Genomic DNA, 19904 nt, shown 5'->3' with positions numbered 1-19904 from the left:
CTTCCTCTCTCTCTCTCTCTCGCCTTCTTCCTCTCTCTCTCTCTCTCTCGCCTTCTTCCTCTCTCTCTCTCTCGCCTTCTTCCGCTCTCTCTCTCTCTCTCTCTCTCATTCTCCAGGTTGTCCTGTGGCTATCAAGAGAGTGGGCAGGAACAAGAGGATCTCTCTGGCAGCTGCCGCCATGACAGCCATGGAATCAGACCCCTCCAGACTCCCAGGGCCTTCGCCCTCCTCCTGCTCTCCCTCGTTCATTCATCCCCTCCGCCTGTTCCAACTGTCACCTATCAAGATCCCCTTTCACCTGTCTCCACCTGGCCCAGGTAAACAACCTCCTGTGATTCCTGGCTGAAATGCACCCTATTGTATAGTGTAATACTTTTAACCACGGCCCATAGAGCTCTGGTCTAAAGTAATGCAGTAAATAGGGAACTGGGTGCAATGTTATAAGTTGTGCACTAAATAGGGAATAGGGGGCTATTTCAGATACAACCTCTGCTTAGCCAATCCAGGATGTGTATCTGCAGTCTGTTGATGTGTTTTAGGTTGTGTTGTTTAAGGTCTGTGTTGTTTAAGGTCTGTGTTGTTTAAGGTCTGTGTTGTGTTAAGGTCTGTGTTGTTTAAAGTCTGTGTCTATTGACCTAACTACAGGGTTTTTGGCCTCATTATTACCATTATCACTAAGGCTGTTGCTGTATGTCCTAATTGGTGAATTGTAATTGCAAATATGTGGCATTATGCCAACGGTAACATTAAACAGCTTTGTTATTATTGTATTTAATACAGAATCTTTCTTTGAACTACAACAGGCTTCTTTCTACATTGAATTTTATAGTAGTTCACGCGAGAAAGGTTTTATTTTTGCCAGCAGGATTAGGGTCATGGTTGAAATATGAAGCATCCTCAACTTGAAATGATATTATTGTGTTTCTACCTGGACAGTTGGGTTACTGTATAATGATGTTATTGTGTTTCTACCTGGACAGTTGGGTTACTGTATAATGATGTTATTGTGTTTCTACCTGGACAGTTGGGTTACTGTATAATGATATTATTGTGTTTCTACCTGGACAGTTGGGTTACTGGTTACTGTATAATGATCTTATTGTGTTTCTACCTGGACAGTTGGGTTACTGGTTACTGTATAATGATGTTATTGTGTTTCTACCTGGACAGTTGGGTTACTGGTTACTGTATAATGATGTTATTGTGTTACTACCTGGACAGTTGGGTTACTGGTTACTGTATAATGATCTTATTGTGTTTCTACCTGGACAGTTGGGTTACTGGTTACTGTATAATGATATTATTGTGTTTCTACCTGGACAGTTGGGTTACTGTATAATGATATTATTGTGTTTCTACCTGGACAGTTGGGTTACTGGTTACTGTATAATGATGTTATTGTGTTTCTACCTGGACAGTTGGGTTACTGGTTACTGTATAATGATCTTATTGTGTTACTACCTGGACAGTTGGGTTACTGTATAATGATGTTATTGTGTTTCTACCTGGACAGTTGGGTTACTGGTTACTGTATAATGATATTATTGTGTTTCTACCTGGACAGTTGGGTTACTGGTTACTGTATAATGATATTATTGTGTTTCTACCTGGACAGTTGGGTTACTGTATAATGATGTTATTGTGTTTCTACCTGGACAGTTGGGTTACTGTATAATGATGTTATTGTGTTTCTACCTGGACAGTTGGGTTACTGGTACTGAAATGATATTATTGTGTTTCTACCTGGACAGTTGGGTTACTGGTTATGTATAATGATGTTATTGTGTTTCTACCTGGACAGTTGGGTTACTGTATAATGATATTATTGTGTTTCTACCTGGACAGTTGGGTTACTGGTTACTGTATAATGATATTATTGTGTTTCTACCTGGACAGTTGGGTTACTGGTTACTGTATAATAATGTTATTGTGTTACTACCTGGACAGTTGGGTTACTGTATAATGATCTTATTGTGTTTCTACCTGGACAGTTGGGTTACTGTATAATGATCTTATTGTGTTTCTACCTGGACAGTTGGGTTACTGGTTACTGTATAATGATATTATTGTGTTACTACCTGGACAGTTGGGTTACTGGTTACTGTATAATGATATTATTGTGTTACTACCTGGACAGTTGGGTTACTGTATAATGATATTATTGTGTTTCTACCTGGACAGTTGGGTTACTGGTTACTGTATAATGATATTATTGTGTTACTACCTGGACAGTTGGGTTACTGGTTACTGTATAATGATATTATTGTGTTTCTACCTGGACAGTTGGGTTACTGGTTACTGTATAATGATATTATTGTGTTACTACCTGGACAGTTGGGTTACTGTATAATGATGTTATTGTGTTTCTACCTGGACAGTTGGGTTACTGTATAATGATGTTATTGTGTTTCTACCTGGACAGTTGGGTTACTGGTTACTGTATAATGATATTATTGTGTTTCTACCTGGACAGTTGGGTTACTGTATAATGATGTTATTGTGTTTCTACCTGGACAGTTGGGTTACTGTATAATGATGTTATTGTGTTTCTACCTGGACAGTTGGGTTACTGTATAATGATGTTATTGTGTTTCTACCTGGACAGTTGGGTTACTGTATAATGATGTTATTGTGTTTCTACCTGGACAGTTGGGTTACTGGTTACTGTATAATGATCTTATTGTGTTACTACCTGGACAGTTGGGTTACTGTATAATGATGTTATTGTGTTTCTACCTGGACAGTTGGGTTACTGGTTACTGTATAATGATATTATTGTGTTTCTACCTGGACAGTTGGGTTACTGGTTACTGTATAATGATATTATTGTGTTTCTACCTGGACAGTTGGGTTACTGTATAATGATATTATTGTGTTTCTACCTGGACAGTTGGGTTACTGGTTACTGTATAATGATGTTATTGTGTTTCTACCTGGACAGTTGGGTTACTGGTTACTGTATAATGATATTATTGTGTTACTACCTGGACAGTTGGGTTACTGTATAATTATATTATTGTGTTTCTATCTGGACAGTTGGGTTACTGGTTACTGTATAATGATATTATTGTGTTTCTACCTGGACAGTTGGGTTACTGGTTACTGTATAATAATGTTATTGTGTTACTACCTGGACAGTTGGGTTACTGTATAATGATATTATTGTGTTTCTACCTGGACAGTTGGGTTACTGGTTACTGTATAATAATGTTATTGTGTTACTACCTGGACAGTTGGGTTACTGTATAATGATCTTATTGTGTTTCTACCTGGACAGTTGGGTTACTGTATAATGATCTTATTGTGTTTCTACCTGGACAGTTGGGTTACTGTATAATGATATTATTGTGTTTCTACCTGGACAGTTGGGTTACTGTATAATGATCTTATTGTGTTTCTACCTGGACAGTTGGGTTACTGGTTACTGTATAATGATCTTATTGTGTTTCTACCTGGACAGTTGGGTTACTGTATAATGATATTATTGTGTTTCTACCTGGACAGTTGGGTTACTGTATAATTATATTATTGTGTTTCTATCTGGACAGTTGGGTTACTGTATAATGATATTATTGTGTTTTTACCTGGACAGTTGGGTTACTGGTTACTGTATAATAATGTTATTGTGTTACTACCTGGACAGTTGGGTTACTGTATAATGATCTTATTGTGTTTCTACCTGGACAGTTGGGTTACTGTATAATGATCTTATTGTGTTTCTACCTGGACAGTTGGGTTACTGGTTACTGTATAATGATATTATTGTGTTACTACCTGGACAGTTGGGTTACTGTATAATGATATTATTGTGTTTCTACCTGGACAGTTGGGTTACTGGTTACTGTATAATGATATTATTGTGTTACTACCTGGACAGTTGGGTTACTGGTTACTGTATAATGATATTATTGTGTTTCTACCTGGACAGTTGGGTTACTGTATAATGATATTGTTGTGTTTCTACCTGGACAGTTGGGTTACTGTATAATGATGTTATTGTGTTTCTACCTGGACAGTTGGGTTACTGTATAATGATGTTATTGTGTTTCTACCTGGACAGTTGGGTTACTGTATAATGATGTTATTGTGTTTCTACCTGGACAGTTGGGTTACTGTATAATGATCTTATTGTGTTACTACCTGGACAGTTGGGATACTGTTACTGTATAATGATATTATTGTGTTACTACCTGGACAGTTGGGTTACTTGTTACTGTATAATGATATTATTGTGTTTCTACCTGGACTGTTGGGTTACTGTATAATGATATTATTGTGTTTCTACCTGGACAGTTGGGTTACTGTATAATGATGTTATTGTGTTTCTACCTGGACAGTTGGGTTACTGTATAATGATATTATTGTGTTTCTACCTGGACAGTTGGGTTACTGTATAATGATATTATTGTGTTTCTACCTGGACAGTTGGGTTACTGTATAATGATGTTATTGTGTTTCTACCTGGACAGTTGGGTTACTGTATAATGATATTATTGTGTTTCTATCTGGACAGTTGGGTTACTGGTTACTGTATAATGATATTATTGTGTTTTTACCTGGACAGTTGGGTTACTGGTTACTGTATAATAATGTTATTGTGTTACTACCTGGACAGTTGGGTTACTGTATAATGATCTTATTGTGTTTCTACCTGGACAGTTGGGTTACTGTATAATGATCTTATTGTGTTTCTACCTGGACAGTTGGGTTACTGTATAATGATATTATTGTGTTTCTACCTGGACAGTTGGGTTACTGGTTACTGTATAATGATATTATTGTGTTACTACCTGGACAGTTCGGTTACTGTATAATTATATTATTGTATTTCTATCTGGACTGTTGGGTTACTGGTTACTGTATAATGATATTATTGTGTTTTTACCTGGACAGTTGGGTTACTGGTTACTGTATAATAATGTTATTGTGTTACTACCTGGACAGTTGGGTTACTGTATAATGATCTTATTGTGTTTCTACCTGGACAGTTGGGTTACTGTATAATGATCTTATTGTGTTACTACCTGGATAATTGGGTTACTGTATAAATATATTATTGTGTTTCTATCTGGACAGTTGGGTTACTGGTTACTGTATAATGATCTTATTGTGTTTCTACCTGGACAGTTGGGTTACTGATTACTGTATAATGATCTTATTGTGTTTCTACCTGGACAGTTGGGTTACTGGTTACTGTATAATGATCTTATTGTGTTTCTACCTGGACAGTTGGGTTACTGTATAATGATCTTATTGTGTTTCTACCTGGACAGTTGGGTTACTGTATAATGATCTTATTGTGTTTCTATCTGGACAGTTGGGTTACTGGTTACTGTATAATGATATTATTGTGTTACTACCTGGACAGTTGGGTTACTGTATAATGATATTATTGTGTTTCTACCTGGACAGTTGGGTTACTGGTTACTGTATAATGATATTATTGTGTTACTACCTGGACAGTTGGGTTACTGGTTACTGTATAATGATATTATTGTGTTTCTACCTGGACAGTTGGGTTACTGTATAATGATATTGTTGTGTTTCTACCTGGACAGTTGGGTTACTGTATAATGATGTTATTGTGTTTCTACCTGGACAGTTGGGTTACTGTATAATGATGTTATTGTGTTTCTACCTGGACAGTTGGGTTACTGTATAATGATCTTATTGTGTTTCTACCTGGACAGTTGGGTTACTGTATAATGATCTTATTGTGTTTCTACCTGGACAGTTGGGTTACTGGTTACTGTATAATGATGTTATTGTGTTTCTACCTGGACAGTTGGGTTACTGGTTACTGTAAAAAGATATTATTGTGTTTCTACCTGGACAGTTGGGTTACTGGTTACTGTATAATGATATTATTGTGTTTCTACCTGGACAGTTGGGTTACTGGTTACTGTATAATGATGTTATTGTGTTTCTACCTGGACAGTTGGGTTACTGTATAATTATCTTATTGTGTTTCTACCTGGACAGTTGGGTTACTGGTTACTGTATAATGATATTATTGTGTTTCTACCTGGACTGTTGGGTTACTGTATAATGATATTATTGTGTTTCTACCTGGCCTGTTGGGTTACTGTATAATGATGTTATTGTGTTTCTACCTGGACAGTTGGGTTACTGTATAATGATGTTATTGTGTTTCTACCTGGACAGTTGGGTTACTGTATAATGATATTATTGTGTTTCTACCTGGACAGTTGGGTTACTGTATAATGATGTTATTGTGTTTCTACCTGGACAGTTGGGTTACTGTATAATGATATTATTGTGTTTCTACCTGGACAGTTGGGTTACTGGTTACTGTATAATGATATTATTGTGTTTTTACCTGGACAGTTGGGTTACTGGTTACTGTATAATAATGTTATTGTGTTTCTACCTGGACAGTTGGGTTACTGGTTACTGTATAATGATATTATTGTGTTTCTACCTGGACAGTTGGGTTACTGGTTACTGTATAATGATGTTATTGTGTTTCTACCTGGACAGTTGGGTTACTGTATAATGATCTTATTGTGTTTCTACCTGGACAGTTGGGTTACTGGTTACTGTATAATGATATTATTGTGTTTCTACCTGGACAGTTGGGTTACTGTATAATGATATTATTGTGTTTCTACCTGGCCTGTTGGGTTACTGTATAATGATGTTATTGTGTTTCTACCTGGACAGTTGGGTTACTGTATAATGATGTTATTGTGTTTCTACCTGGACAGTTGGGTTACTGTATAATGATATTATTGTGTTTCTACCTGGACAGTTGGGTTACTGTATAATGATGTTATTGTGTTTCTACCTGGACAGTTGGGTTACTGTATAATGATATTATTGTGTTTCTACCTGGACAGTTGGGTTACTGGTTACTGTATAATGATATTATTGTGTTTTTACCTGGACAGTTGGGTTACTGGTTACTGTATAATAATGTTATTGTGTTACTACCTGGACAGTTGGGTTACTGTATAATGATCTTATTGTGTTTCTACCTGGACAGTTGGGTTACTGTATAATGATGTTATTGTGTTTCTACCTGGACAGTTGGGTTACTGTATAATGATGTTATTGTGTTTCTACCTGGACAGTTGGGTTACTGTATAATGATATTATTGTGTTTCTACCTGGACATTTGGGTTACTGTATAATGATCTTATTGTGTTTCTACCTGGACAGTTGGGTTACTGGTTACTGTATAATGATATTATTGTGTTACTACTTGGACAGTTGGGTTACTGGTTACTGTATAATGATATCATTGTGTTACTACCTGGACAGTTGGGTTACTGTATAATGATATTATTGTGTTTCTACCTGGACAGTTGGGTTACTGGTTACTGTATAATGATATTATTGTGTTACTACCTGGACAGTTGGGTTACTGGTTACTGTATAATGATATTATTGTGTTTCTTCCTGGACAGTTGGGTTACTGTATAATGATATTGTTGTGTTTCTACCTGGACAGTTGGGTTACTGTATAATGATGTTATTGTGTTTCTACCTGGACAGTTGGGTTACTGTATAATGATATTATTGTGTTTCTACCTGGACAGTTGGGTTACTGTATAATGATGTTATTGTGTTTCTACCTGGACAGTTGGGTTACTGTATAATGATGTTATTGTGTTACTACCTGGACCGTTGGGTTACTGTATAATGATATTATTGTGTTACTACCTGGACAGTTGGGTTACTGTATAATGATGTTATTGTGTTTCTACCTGGACAGTTGGGTTACTGTATAATTATATTATTGTGTTTCTATCTGGACAGTTGGGTTACTGGTTACTGTATAATGATATTATTGTGTTTTTACCTGGACAGTTGGGTTACTGGTTACTGTATAATAATGTCATTGTGTTACTACCTGGACAGTTGGGTTAATGTATAATGATCTTATTGTGTTTCTACCTGGACATTTGGGTTACTGTATAATGATCTTATTGTGTTTCTACCTGGACAGTTGGGTTACTGGTTACTGTATAATGATATTATTGTGTTACTACTTGGACAGTTGGGTTACTGGTTACTGTATAATGATATCATTGTGTTACTACCTGGACAGTTGGGTTACTGTATAATGATATTATTGTGTTTCTACCTGGACAGTTGGGTTACTGGTTACTGTATAATGATATTATTGTGTTACTACCTGGACAGTTGGGTTACTGGTTACTGTATAATGATATTATTGTGTTTCTTCCTGGACAGTTGGGTTACTGTATAATGATATTGTTGTGTTTCTACCTGGACAGTTGGGTTACTGGTTACTGTATAATGATGTTATTGTGTTTCTACCTGGACAGTTGGGTTACTGTATAATGATATTATTGTGTTTCTACCTGGACAGTTGGGTTACTGTATAATGATGTTATTGTGTTTCTACCTGGACAGTTGGGTTACTGTATAATGATGTTATTGTGTTACTACCTGGACCGTTGGGTTACTGTATAATGATATTATTGTGTTACTACCTGGACAGTTAGGTTACTGTATAATGATATTATTGTGTTTCTACCTGGACAGTTGGGTTACTGTGTAATGATGTTATTGTGTTTCTACCTGGACAGTTGGGTTACTGGTTACTGTATAATGATCTTATTGTGTTTCTACCTGGACAGTTGGGTTACTGTATAATGATCTTATTGTGTTACTACCTGGACAGTTGGGTTACTGGTTACTGTATAATGATATTATTGTGTTTCTACCTGGAATTTTGGGTTACTGTATAATGATGTTATTGTGTTTCTACCTGGACAGTTGGGTTACTGTATAATGATATTATTGTGTTTCTACCTGGACAGTTGGGTTACTGGTTACTGTATAATGATATTATTGTGTTACTACCTGGACAGTTGGGTTACTGTATAATGATATTATTGTGTTTCTACCTGGACAGTTGGGTTACTGGTTACTGTATAATGATATTATTGTGTTTCTACCTGGACAGTTGGGTTACTGGTTAATGTATAATGATCTTATTGTGTTTCTACCTGGACAGTTGGGTTACTGTATAATGATATTATTGTGTTACTACCTGGACAGTTGGGTTACTGTATAATTATATTATTGTGTTTCTATCTGGACAGTTGGGTTACTGGTTACTGTATAATGATCTTATTGTGTTTCTACCTGGACAGTTGGGTTACTGTATAATGATCTTATTGTGTTTCTACCTGGACAGTTGGGTTACCGTATAATGATGTTATTGTGTTTCTACCTGGACAGTTGGGTTACTGGTTACTGTATAATGATGTTTTTGTGTTACTACCTGGACAGTTGGGTTACTGGTTACTGTATAATGATGTTATTGTGTTTCTACCTGGACAGTTGGGTTACTGTATAATGATGTTATTGTGTTTCTACCTGGACAGTTGGGTTACTGGTTACTGTATAATGATGTTATTGTGTTTCTACCTGGACAGTTGGGTTACTGTATAATGATCTTATTGTGTTTCTACCTGGACAGTTGGGTTACTGTATAATGATCTTATTGTGTTTCTACCTGGACAGTTGGGTTACTGTATAATGATATTATTGTGTTTCTACCTGGACAGTTGGGTTACTGTATAATGATATTATTGTGTTACTACCTGGACAGTTGGGTTACTGGTTACTGTATAATGATATTATTGTGTTTCTACCTGGACAGTTGGGTTACTGGTTACTGTATAATGATATTATTGTGTTTCTACCTGGACAGTTGGGTTACTGATTACTGTTACTACCCCTCCTCTTCCTTAGTTCTCTCCCTGTACCTCCTCATTGTAAAGGATGAGCAGAGGGAATTTCTGGACATGTTTAAATCAAGGGTCAACACGTCATTATTGGATTCAGAAAATGAGTCTGGGACTGTAGGTCATTTACTGGAGGAACCAGACCATGTCTACCTCTGTTTCTGTTCTCTGTATCTGTTCTCTGTATCTGTTCTCTGTTCTCTGTCTCTGTTCTCTGTCTCTGTTCTCTGTCTCTGTTCTCTCTGTTCTCTCTGTTCTCTGTTCTCTGTCTCTGTTCTCTGTCTCTGTTCTCTGTCTCTGTTCTCTCTCTCTGTTCTCTGTTCTCTCTCTCTGTTCTCTCTCTGTGTTCTCTCTCTCTGTTCTCTGTCTCTGTTCTCCCTCTCTGTTCTCTGTCTCTGTTATCTGTTCTCTCTCTCTGTTCTCTGTTCTCTCTCTGTTCTCTGTCTCTGTTATCTGTTATCTGTTCTCTCTCTCTGTTCTCTCTCTGTGTTCTCTCTCTCTGTTCTCTGTCTCTGTTCTCCCTCTCTGTTCTCTGTCTCTGTTATCTGTTCTCTCTCTCTGTTCTCTGTTCTCTCTCTGTTCTCTGTCTCTGTTATCTGTTATCTGTTCTCTCTCTCTGTTCTCTGTTCTCTCTCTCTGTTCTCTGTTATCTGTTCTCTCTCTGTTATCTGTTCTCTCTGTTATCTGTTATCTGTTCTCTCTCTCTGTTCTCTGTTCTCTCTCTCTCTGTTCTCTGTCTCTGTTATCTGTTGTCTGTTCTCTCTCTCTGTTCTCTGTTCTCTCTCTATCTGTTCTCTGTCTCTGTTATCTGTTATCTGTTCTCTCTCTGTTCTCTGTTCTCTCTCTATCTGTTATCTGTTCTCTCTCTCTGTTCTCTGTTCTCTCTCTCTGTTATCTGTTCTCTCTCTCTGTTCTCTGTTCTCTGTCTGTTCTCTGTTCTCTCTCTCTGTTATCTGTTCTCTGTTCTCTATTCTCTGTTCTCTCTCTCTGTTCTCTGTTCTCTGTCTCTGTTCTCTGTCTCTGTTTCCTGTTCTCTCTCTCTGTTCTCTGTTCTCTCTCTCTATCAATCTCTCTCTCTCTTACATTAATTCGATTTCAATTTAAGGGCTTTATTGACATGGGAAACATATGTTTACAATGTCAAAGCTAGTGAAATAGGTAAAGAAAAAGTACAGTAAACATTACACTGACAAAGGTTCCAAAAGAATAAAGACATTTAACATTAAATAAATAAACTAAATATAGGTTGTATTTACAATGGTGTTTGTTCTTCACTGATTGCCCTTTCCTTGTGGCAACAGGTCACAAATCTTGTTGCTGTGATGGCACACTGTGGTATTTCACCCACTAGATATGGGAGTTTATCAAAATTGGGTTTGTTTTTTAATTCTTTGTGGGTCTGTGTAATCTGAGGGAAATATGTGTCTCTAATATGGTCATACATTTGGCAGGAGGTTAGGAAGTGCAGCTCAATTTCCACCTCATTTTGTGGGCAGTGTGCACATAGCCTGTCTTCTCTTGAGAGCCAGTTCTAATGCACATTCAGATGTCATAAATCAACACTGCAGAGCTCTCCCTGTCCTCTGCCGTGCCTTGATTGTATTACTGTTGATGATATCTGGAAATGTGCATGTACTCCCTGGCTCATCTACTGTTGCTAGCCCCAATTCTGACTTGTGCTCTGATATCTGCTTCACTGATTTCTGCTCTCGTAAAAAGCCTGGGTTTTCTACACGTTAACACTAGAAGCTTATTACCTAAAATGGATCAATTGAGTGTGGGTGTGTGGGTTCACAGCTCCAATCCAGATGTGTTGGTCATTACTGAGACGTGGTTAAGTAAGAGTGTTTTGAATACTGATGTTAGCCTTTCTGGTTGTAAGCTTTTTCGGCTAGACAGATCTTCCTAAGGTGGGGGAGTGGCAATCTTTACCAAGGATCACCTTCAGTGCTCGGTTGTCTCTACCAAATTTGATTTGCTGGTTTTAAGCATTAAACTGACTGTTGCTGGGTACTATTGTCCTCCATCAGCACCGGCCTGTACCCTACCTGCCCCATGCTGTTGAAGATGCTTGACCTTCTTATTTGATATTTCACTGGTGTTGTTAACAAACACACCCCCATAAAGAAAATTTGAGTTAGAAACAGGTTCAGCCCCTGGTTTGACCGTGATCCTGCAGAGTTACTCCACCTCAAGAATTGCATTTGGCGAAAGGCTCGGCACACGCATAATCAGGCTGACTGGCTCTCGTTCAGGCAAATGAAAAATATAAGTGCACTCAGGCTATCCGGAATGCCAAAGTTAGTTACTTTAAGGAGCAGTTCTCTCTCTGTGGGTCTAACCCCAAGAAGTTCTAGAAAATGGTTAAAGACCTGGAGAATAAACCCTCCTCACAGCTGCCCATGTCCCTTAATGTTGATGATGTGGTTGTTACTGACAAGGAGCACATGGCTGAGCTATTTAATCACCACTTCATTAAGTCCGGATTCCTATTTGACTCAGCCATGACTCCATGTCCATCCAACATTTCCTAATTTCCCACCCCTTCTAATGCGACTAGCCCGATGCTTCTCCCTCTTTTTCCCCGCTACAAAGTTTCTCCGAGGTGCTAAAGGAGCTCCTTAAACTTTACCCCCCCAAAATAATCTGGGTCAGATGGTTTAGACCCTTTCTTCTTTAAGGTTGCTGACACTATCATCGCCAAGCCTATCTCTGACCTTTTAAACCTGTCTCTCCTTTCTGGGGAGGTTCCCATTGCTTGGAAGGCAGCCACGGCATGTCCTTTATTTAAAGGGGGAGTTCAAGCTGATCCTAACGTTTGTAGGCCTATTTCTATTTTGCCCTGTTTATCAAAAGTTTTGGAAAAACTTGTCAATAATCAACTGACTGGCTTTCTTGATGTCAATAGTATTCTCTCTGGTATGTAATCTGGTTTCCGCTCAGGTTAAGGATGTGTCACTGCAACCTTAAAGGTCCTCAATGATCTCACCATTGCCCTTGATTCTATGCAATGTTGTGCTGCTATTTTTATTGACTTTTGATACGGTAGACCATTCCATTATTTTGGGCCGGTAAAGGAGTATAGGTGTCTCTGAGGGGTCTTTGGCCTGGTTTGCTAACTACCTCTCTTAAAGAGTGCAGTTTATAACATCAAAACATCTACTGTCTCAGCCACTGCCTGTCACCAAGGGAGTACACCAAGGCTCGATGCTAGGCCCCACACTCTTCTCAATTTGCATCAACAACATAGCTCAGGCAGTAGGAAGCTCTCCCAGTCTTATACTCATCTGGCCCCTCCCTGGATTTTGTGTTAAACACTCTCCAACAAAGCTTTCTTAGTGTCCAACAAGCTTTCTCTACCCTTAACCTTGTTCTGAACACCTCTAAAACAAAGGTCAAGTGGTTTGGTAAGAAGAATACCCCTCTCCCCACAAGTGTGATTACTACCTCTGAGGGTTTAGAGCTTGAGGTAGTCACCTCATACAAGTACTTGGGAGTATGGCTAGACGGTACACTGTCCTTCTCTCAGCACACATCAAAGCTGCAGGCTAAAGTTAAATATAGATTTGGTTTCCTCTATGTAATCGCTCCTCTCTCACCCCAGCTGCCAAACTAACCCTGATTCAGATGACCATCCTACCCATGCGAGATTACGGCGACATCGTTTATAGATCGGCAGGTCGGTAGATCGGTGGTCATCTCTGTATACCCGTATTTATAAAACCCTCTTAGGCCTCACTCCCCCCATCTGAGATATTTACTGCAGCCCTCATCCTCCACATAGAACACCCGTTCTGCCAGCCACATTCTGTTAAAGGTCCCCAAAGCGCACACATCCCTGGGTCGCTCCTCTTTTCAGTTTGCTGCAGCTAGTGACTAGAACGAGCTGCAAACAAACACTCAAACTGGACAGTTTTATCTCCATCTCTTCATTCAAAGACTCAATCATGGACACTTACTGACAATTGTGGCTGCTTTGTGTGATGTATTGTTGTCTCTACCTTCTTGATCCTTGTGCTGTTGTCTGTGCGCAATAATGTTTGTGCCATGTTTTGTACTGCTACCATGTTGTGTTGCTACCATGTTGTTGTCATGTTGTGTTGCTAACTTGCTATGTTGTTGTCTTATGTCTCTCTTTATGTAGTGTTGTCTCTCTTGTCGTGATGTGTGTTTTGTCCTATATTTTTAAATGTTATTTTTTAATCCAAGCCTCGTACAAGCAGGAGGCCTTTTGTTAGGCCGTTATTGTAAATATGAATTTGTTCTTAACTGACTTGCCTAGTTAAATAAAGGTAAAACATTTTTTTTTTTAAAGGTCTGACTACGGCAGTGTTTCTCAATAGCAAGGCTATGCTCACTGAGTCTGTACATAGTCAAAGCTTTCCTTAAGTTTGGGTCAGTCACAGTGGTCAGGTATTCTGCCACTGTGTACTCTCCGTTTATGGCCAAATAGCATTCTATCTGAAAATCTCAAGTTAATGACATCTGTATTTCACATCCTGCTGCCGTGATTGTTTTGTTTGTTCGATAAATTATTTAATATGTTTTTTGTTGTTGTGAAACCTGTCCAATGATGTGTTTGAACCTCACTGTGAGAATTGCACTTCTGATCATTGTAAACAAGGACTAGCTTTACCTCTTGACCAATGCCCATGAGTGAGTGAGTGAGTGAGTGAGTGAGTGAGTGAGTGAGTGAGTGAGTGAGTGAGTGAGTGAGTGAGTAAGAAAGTTTTGTGCCGAAGGAATAGTCCCCCTCAACTCCTTTTTTTTTCTCTGAGTTTGCTCAGTTTTTTTGTTAATTTTTTCCAATGTGTCAAGTAATTATCTTTCTGTTTTCTCAAGATTTGGTTGGGTCTAATTGTGTTGCTGTCCTGGGGCTTTGTGGGGTCTATTTGTGTTTGTGAACAGAGCCCCAGGACCAGCTTGGTTAGAGGACTATTCTCCAGGTTGATCTCTCTGTAGGTGATGACTCTGTGGGGTGTGTTTGTGTTTGTGAACAGAGCCCCTGGACCAGCTTGCTCAGGGGACTCTTCTCCAAGTTCATCTCTCTGTAGGTGATGACTTTGTTATGGAAGGTTTGGGAATCGCTTCCTTTTACGTGGTTGTAGAATTTAACAGCTCTTTTCTGAATTTTGATAATGCAGAGTCTCAATTTGGTGTTTGTCCGATTTTGTGAATTCTTGGTTGGTGAGTGGACCCCAGACTTCACAACTATAAATCTCTCTCTCTCTCTCTCTCTCTCTCTCTCTCTCTCTCTCTCTCTCTCTCTCTCTCTCTCTCTCTCTCTCTCTCTCTCTCTCTCTCTCTCCATGCATATTGATGGATAAGTAGAGTATTTTTCTCCATCATGCAGGTGGATGGCCAGGGGCATATGGGTTAGAGAGGTTTGGGAAAGAAAAGTCAAGGAGAAAGGAGAGGAAGACTGTTTTAATCAGACCACTAGCCTGTCAGAGTGTGTGATGAAGACTGTTTTAGTCAGACCACTAGCCTGTCAGAGTGTGTATGAAGACTGTTTTACTCAGACCACTAGCCTGTCAGTGTGTGATGAAGACTGTTTTAGTCAGACCACTAGCCTGTCAGAGTGTGTGATGAAGACTGTTTTAGTCAGACCACTAGCCTGTCAGAGTGTGTGATGAAGACTGTTTTAGTCAGACCACTAGCCTGTCAAGAGTGTGTATGAAGACGGTTTTAGTCAGACCACTAGCCTGTCAGAGTGTGTGATGAAGACTGTTTTAGTCAGACCACTAGCCTGTCAGAGTGTGTATGAAGACTGTTTTACTCAGACCACTAGCCTGTCAGTGTGTGATGAAGACTGTTTTAGTCAGACCACTAGCCTGTCAGAGTGTGTGATGAAGACTGTTTTAGTCAGACCACTAGCCTGTCAGAGTGTGTGATGAAGACTGTTTTAGTCAGACCACTAGCCTGTCAAGAGTGTGTATGAAGACGGTTTTAGTCAGACCACTAGCCTGTCAGAGTGTGTGATGAAGACTGTTTTAGTCAGACCACTAGCCTGTCAGAGTGTGAAGACTGTTTTACTCAGACCACTAGCCTGTCAGAGTGTGTGATGAAGACTGTTTTAGTCAGACCACTAGCCTGTCAGAGTGTGTATGAAGACTGTTTTACTCAGACCACTAGCCTGTCAGAGTGTGTATGAAGACTGTTTTAGTCAGACCACTAGCCTGTCAGAGTGTGTGATGAAGACTGTTTTAGTCAGACCACTAGCCTGTCAGAGTGTGTGATGAAGACTGTTTTAGTCAGACCACTAGCCTGTCAGAGTGTGTATGAAGACTGTTTTAGTCAGACCACTAGCCTGTCAGAGTGTGTGATGAAGACTGTTTTAGTCAGACCACTAGTCTGTCACAGTGTGTGATGAAGACTGTTTTAATCAGACCACTAGCCTGTCAGAGTGTGTATGAAGACTGTTTTAGTCAGACAACTAGCCTGTCAGAGTGTGATGAAGACTGTTTTTCTCAGACCACTAGCCTGTCAGAGTGTATGATGAAGACTGTTTTAGTCAGACCACTAGCCTGTCAGAGTGTGATGAAGACTGTTTTACTCAGACCACTAGCCTGTCAGAGTGTGTATGAAGACTGTTTTAATCAGACCACTAGCCTGTCAGTGTGTGTGATGAAGACTGTTTTAGTCAGACCACTAGCCTGTCAGAGTGTGTATGAAGACTGTTTAAATCAGACCACTAGCCTGTCAGTGTGTATGAAGACTGTTTTACTCAGACCACTAGCCTGTCAGTGTGTGATGAAGACTGTTTTAGTCAGACCACTAGCCTGTCAGAGTGTGTGATGAAGACTTTTTTACTCAGACCACTAGCCTGTCAGAGTGTGTGATGAAGACTGTTTTAATCACACCACTAGCCTGTCAGAGTGTGTGATGAAGACTGTTTTAATCAGACCACTAGCCTGTCAGAGTGTGTGATGAAGACTGTTTTAATCACACCACTAGCCTGTCAGTGTGTGTGATGAAGACTGTTTTAGTCAGACCACTAGCCTGTCAGAGTGTGTATGAAGACTGTTTTAATCAGACCACTAGCCTGTCAGAGTGTGTATGAAGACTGTTTTACTCAGACCACTAGCCTGTCAGAGTGTGTGATGAAGACTGTTTTAGTCAGACCACTAGCCTGTCAGAGTGTGTGATGAAGACTGTTTTAGTCAGACCACTAGCCTGTCAGAGTGTGTATGAAGACTGTTTTAGTCAGACCACTAGCCTGTCAGAGTGTGTGATGAAGACTGTTTTAGTCAGACCACTAGCCTGTCAGAGTGTGTATGAAGACTGTTTTAGTCAGGCAACTAGCCTGTCAGAGTGTGATGAAGACTGTTTTACTCAGACCACTAGCCTGTCAGAGTGTGTATGAAGACTGTTTTAGTCAGACAACTAGCCTGTCAGAGTGTGATGATGAAGACTGTTTTAGTCAGACCACTAGCCTGTCAGATTGTGTGATGAAGACTGTTTTAGTCAGACCACTAGCCTGTCAGAGTGTGTGATGAAGACTGTTTTAGTCAGACCACTAGCCTGTCAGAGTGTGTGATGAAGACTGTTTTAGTCAGACCACTAGCCTGTCAGAGTGTGTATGAAAACTGTTTTAGTCAGACCACTAGCCTGTCAGAGTGTGTGATGAAGACTGTTTTAGTCAGACCACTAGCCTGTCAGAGTGTGATGAAGACTGTTTTAATCAGACCACTAGCCTGTCAAAGTGTGTGATGAAGACTGTTTTAATCAGACCACTAGCCTGTCAGAGTGTGTGATGAAGACTGTTTTAGTCAGACCACTAGCCTGTCAGAGTGTGTATGAAGACTGTTTTAGTCAGACCACTAGCCTGTCAGAGTGTGTGATGAAGACTGTTTTAGTCAGACCACTAGCCTGTCAGAGTGTGTATGAAGACTGTTTTAGTCAGACAACTAGCCTGTCAGAGTGTGATGAAGACTGTTTTACTCAGACCACTAGCCTGTCAGAGTGTGTATGAAGACTGTTTTAGTCAGACAACTAGCCTGTCAGAGTGTGATGATGAAGACTGTTTTAGTCAGACCACTAGCCTGTCAGATTGTGTGATGAAGACTGTTTTAGTCAGACCACTAGCCTGTCAGAGTGTGTGATGAAGACTGTTTTAGTCAGACCACTAGCCTGTCAGAGTGTGTGATGAAGACTGTTTTAGTCAGACCACTAGCCTGTCAGAGTGTGTATGAAGACTGTTTTAGTCAGACCACTAGCCTGTCAGAGTGTGTGATGAAGACTGTTTTAGTCAGACCACTAGCCTGTCAGAGTGTGATGAAGACTGTTTTAATCAGACCACTAGCCTGTCAAAGTGTGTGATGAAGACTGTTTTAATCAGACCACTAGCCTGTCAGAGTGTGTGATGAAGACTGTTTTAGTCAGACCACTAGTCTGTCACAGTGTGTGATGAAGACTGTTTTAATCAGACCACTAGCCTGTCAGAGTGTGTATGAAGACTGTTTTAGTCAGACAACTAGCCTGTCAGAGTGTGATGAAGACTGTTTTACTCAGACCACTAGCCTGTCAGAGTGTGTATGAAGACTGTTTTAGTCAGACAACTAGCCTGTCAGAGTGTGATGATGAAGACTGTTTTAGTCAGACCACTAGCCTGTCAGATTGTGTGATGAAGACTGTTTTAATCACACCACTAGCCTGTCAGAGTGTGTGATGAAGACTGTTTTAATCACACCACTAGCCTGTCAGAGTGTGTGATGAAGACTGTTTTAATCAGACCACTAGCCTGTCAGAGTGTGTGATGAAGACTGTTTTAATCACACCACTAGCCTGTCAGTGTGTGTGATGAAGACTGTTTTAGTCAGACCACTAGCCTGTCAGAGTGTGTATGAAGACTGTTTTACTCAGACCACTAGCCTGTCAGAGTGTGTGATGAAGACTGTTTTAGTCAGACCACTAGCCTGTCAGAGTGTGTGATGAAGACTGTTTTAGTCAGACCACTAGCCTGTCAGAGCTTGTATGAAGACTGTTTTAGTCAGACCACTAGCCTGTCAGTGTGTGATGAAGACTGTTTTAGTCAGACCACTAGCCTGTCAGAGTGTGTGATGAAGACTGTTTTAATCAGACCACTAGCCTGTCAGAGTGTGTGATGAAGACTGTTTTAGTCAGACCACTAGCCTGTCAGTGTGTGATGAAGACTGTTTTAGTCAGACCACTAGTCTGTCACAGTGTGTGATGAAGACTGTTTGTCAGACCACTAGCCTGTCAGAGTGTGTGATGAAGACTGTTTTAATCAGACCACTAGCCTGTCAGAGTGTGTGATGAAGACTGTTTTAATCAGACCACTAGCCTGTCAGAGTGTGTATGAAGACTGTTTTAGTCAGACCACTAGCCTGTCAGTGTTTGTGATGAAGACTGCTTTATTCAGACCACTTGCCTGTCAGAGTGTGTGATGAAGACTGTTTTAGTCAGACGACTAGCCTGTCAGAGTGTGTATGAAGACTGTTTTACTCAGACCACTAGCCTGTCAGTGTGTGTGATGAAGACTGTTTTAGTCAGAATACTAGCCTGTCAGAGTGTGTATGAAGACTGTTTTACTCAGACCACTAGCCTGTCAGTGTGTGATGAAGACTGTTTTAGTCAGACCACTAGCCTGTCAGAGTGTGTGATGAAGACTGTTTTAGTCAGACCACTAGCCTGTCAGAGTGTGTGATGAAGACTGTTTTAATCAGACCACTAGCCTGTCAGTGTGTGATGAAGACTGTTTTAGTCAGACCACTAGCCTGTCAGAGTGTGTGATGAAGACTGTTTTAGTCAGACCACTAGCCTGTCAGTGTGATGAAGACTGTTTTACTCAGACCACTAGCCTGTCAGAGTGTGTATGAAGACTGTTTTACTCAGACCACTAGCCTGTCAGTGTGTAATGAAGACTGTTTTAGTCAGACCACTAGCCAGTCAGAGTGTGTATGATGACTGTTTTACTCAGACCACTAGCCTGTCAGTGTGTGATGAAGACTGTTTTAGTCAGACCGCTAGCCTGTCAGAGTGTGTGATGAAGACTGTTTTAGTCAGACCACTAGCCTGTCAGAGTGTGTGATGAAGACTGTTTTAGTCAGACCACTAGCCTGTCAGAGTGTGTGATGAAGACTGTTTTAATCAGACCACTAGCCTCTCAGAGTGTGTATGAAGACTGTTTAAATC

The 19904-nt window shown here is 39.9% G+C and overlaps 1 protein-coding gene across 1 annotated transcript in view; it reads left to right on the top strand.

The window, feature by feature from the left end:
• LOC106594748 (transcription elongation regulator 1-like protein) overlaps positions 1-19904 on the top strand; it is a 361745-nt gene that overhangs the window by 66889 nt on the left and 274952 nt on the right. The window contains exon 5 of the mRNA XM_082973099.1: positions 117-317. Coding sequence (XP_082829225.1) covers positions 117-317 — 201 coding nt within the window. The remainder of the gene's footprint in view (positions 1-116; positions 318-19904) is intronic.

The sequence above is a fragment of the Salmo salar genome, chromosome 01, assembly GCF_965601325.2.
Source record: "Salmo salar chromosome 01, fSalSal1, whole genome shotgun sequence".
Taxonomy (NCBI): domain Eukaryota; kingdom Metazoa; phylum Chordata; class Actinopteri; order Salmoniformes; family Salmonidae; genus Salmo; species Salmo salar.
The sequence above is the reverse complement of the archived record's forward strand: the minus strand, read 5'-3'. Positions and strand labels throughout refer to the sequence as shown.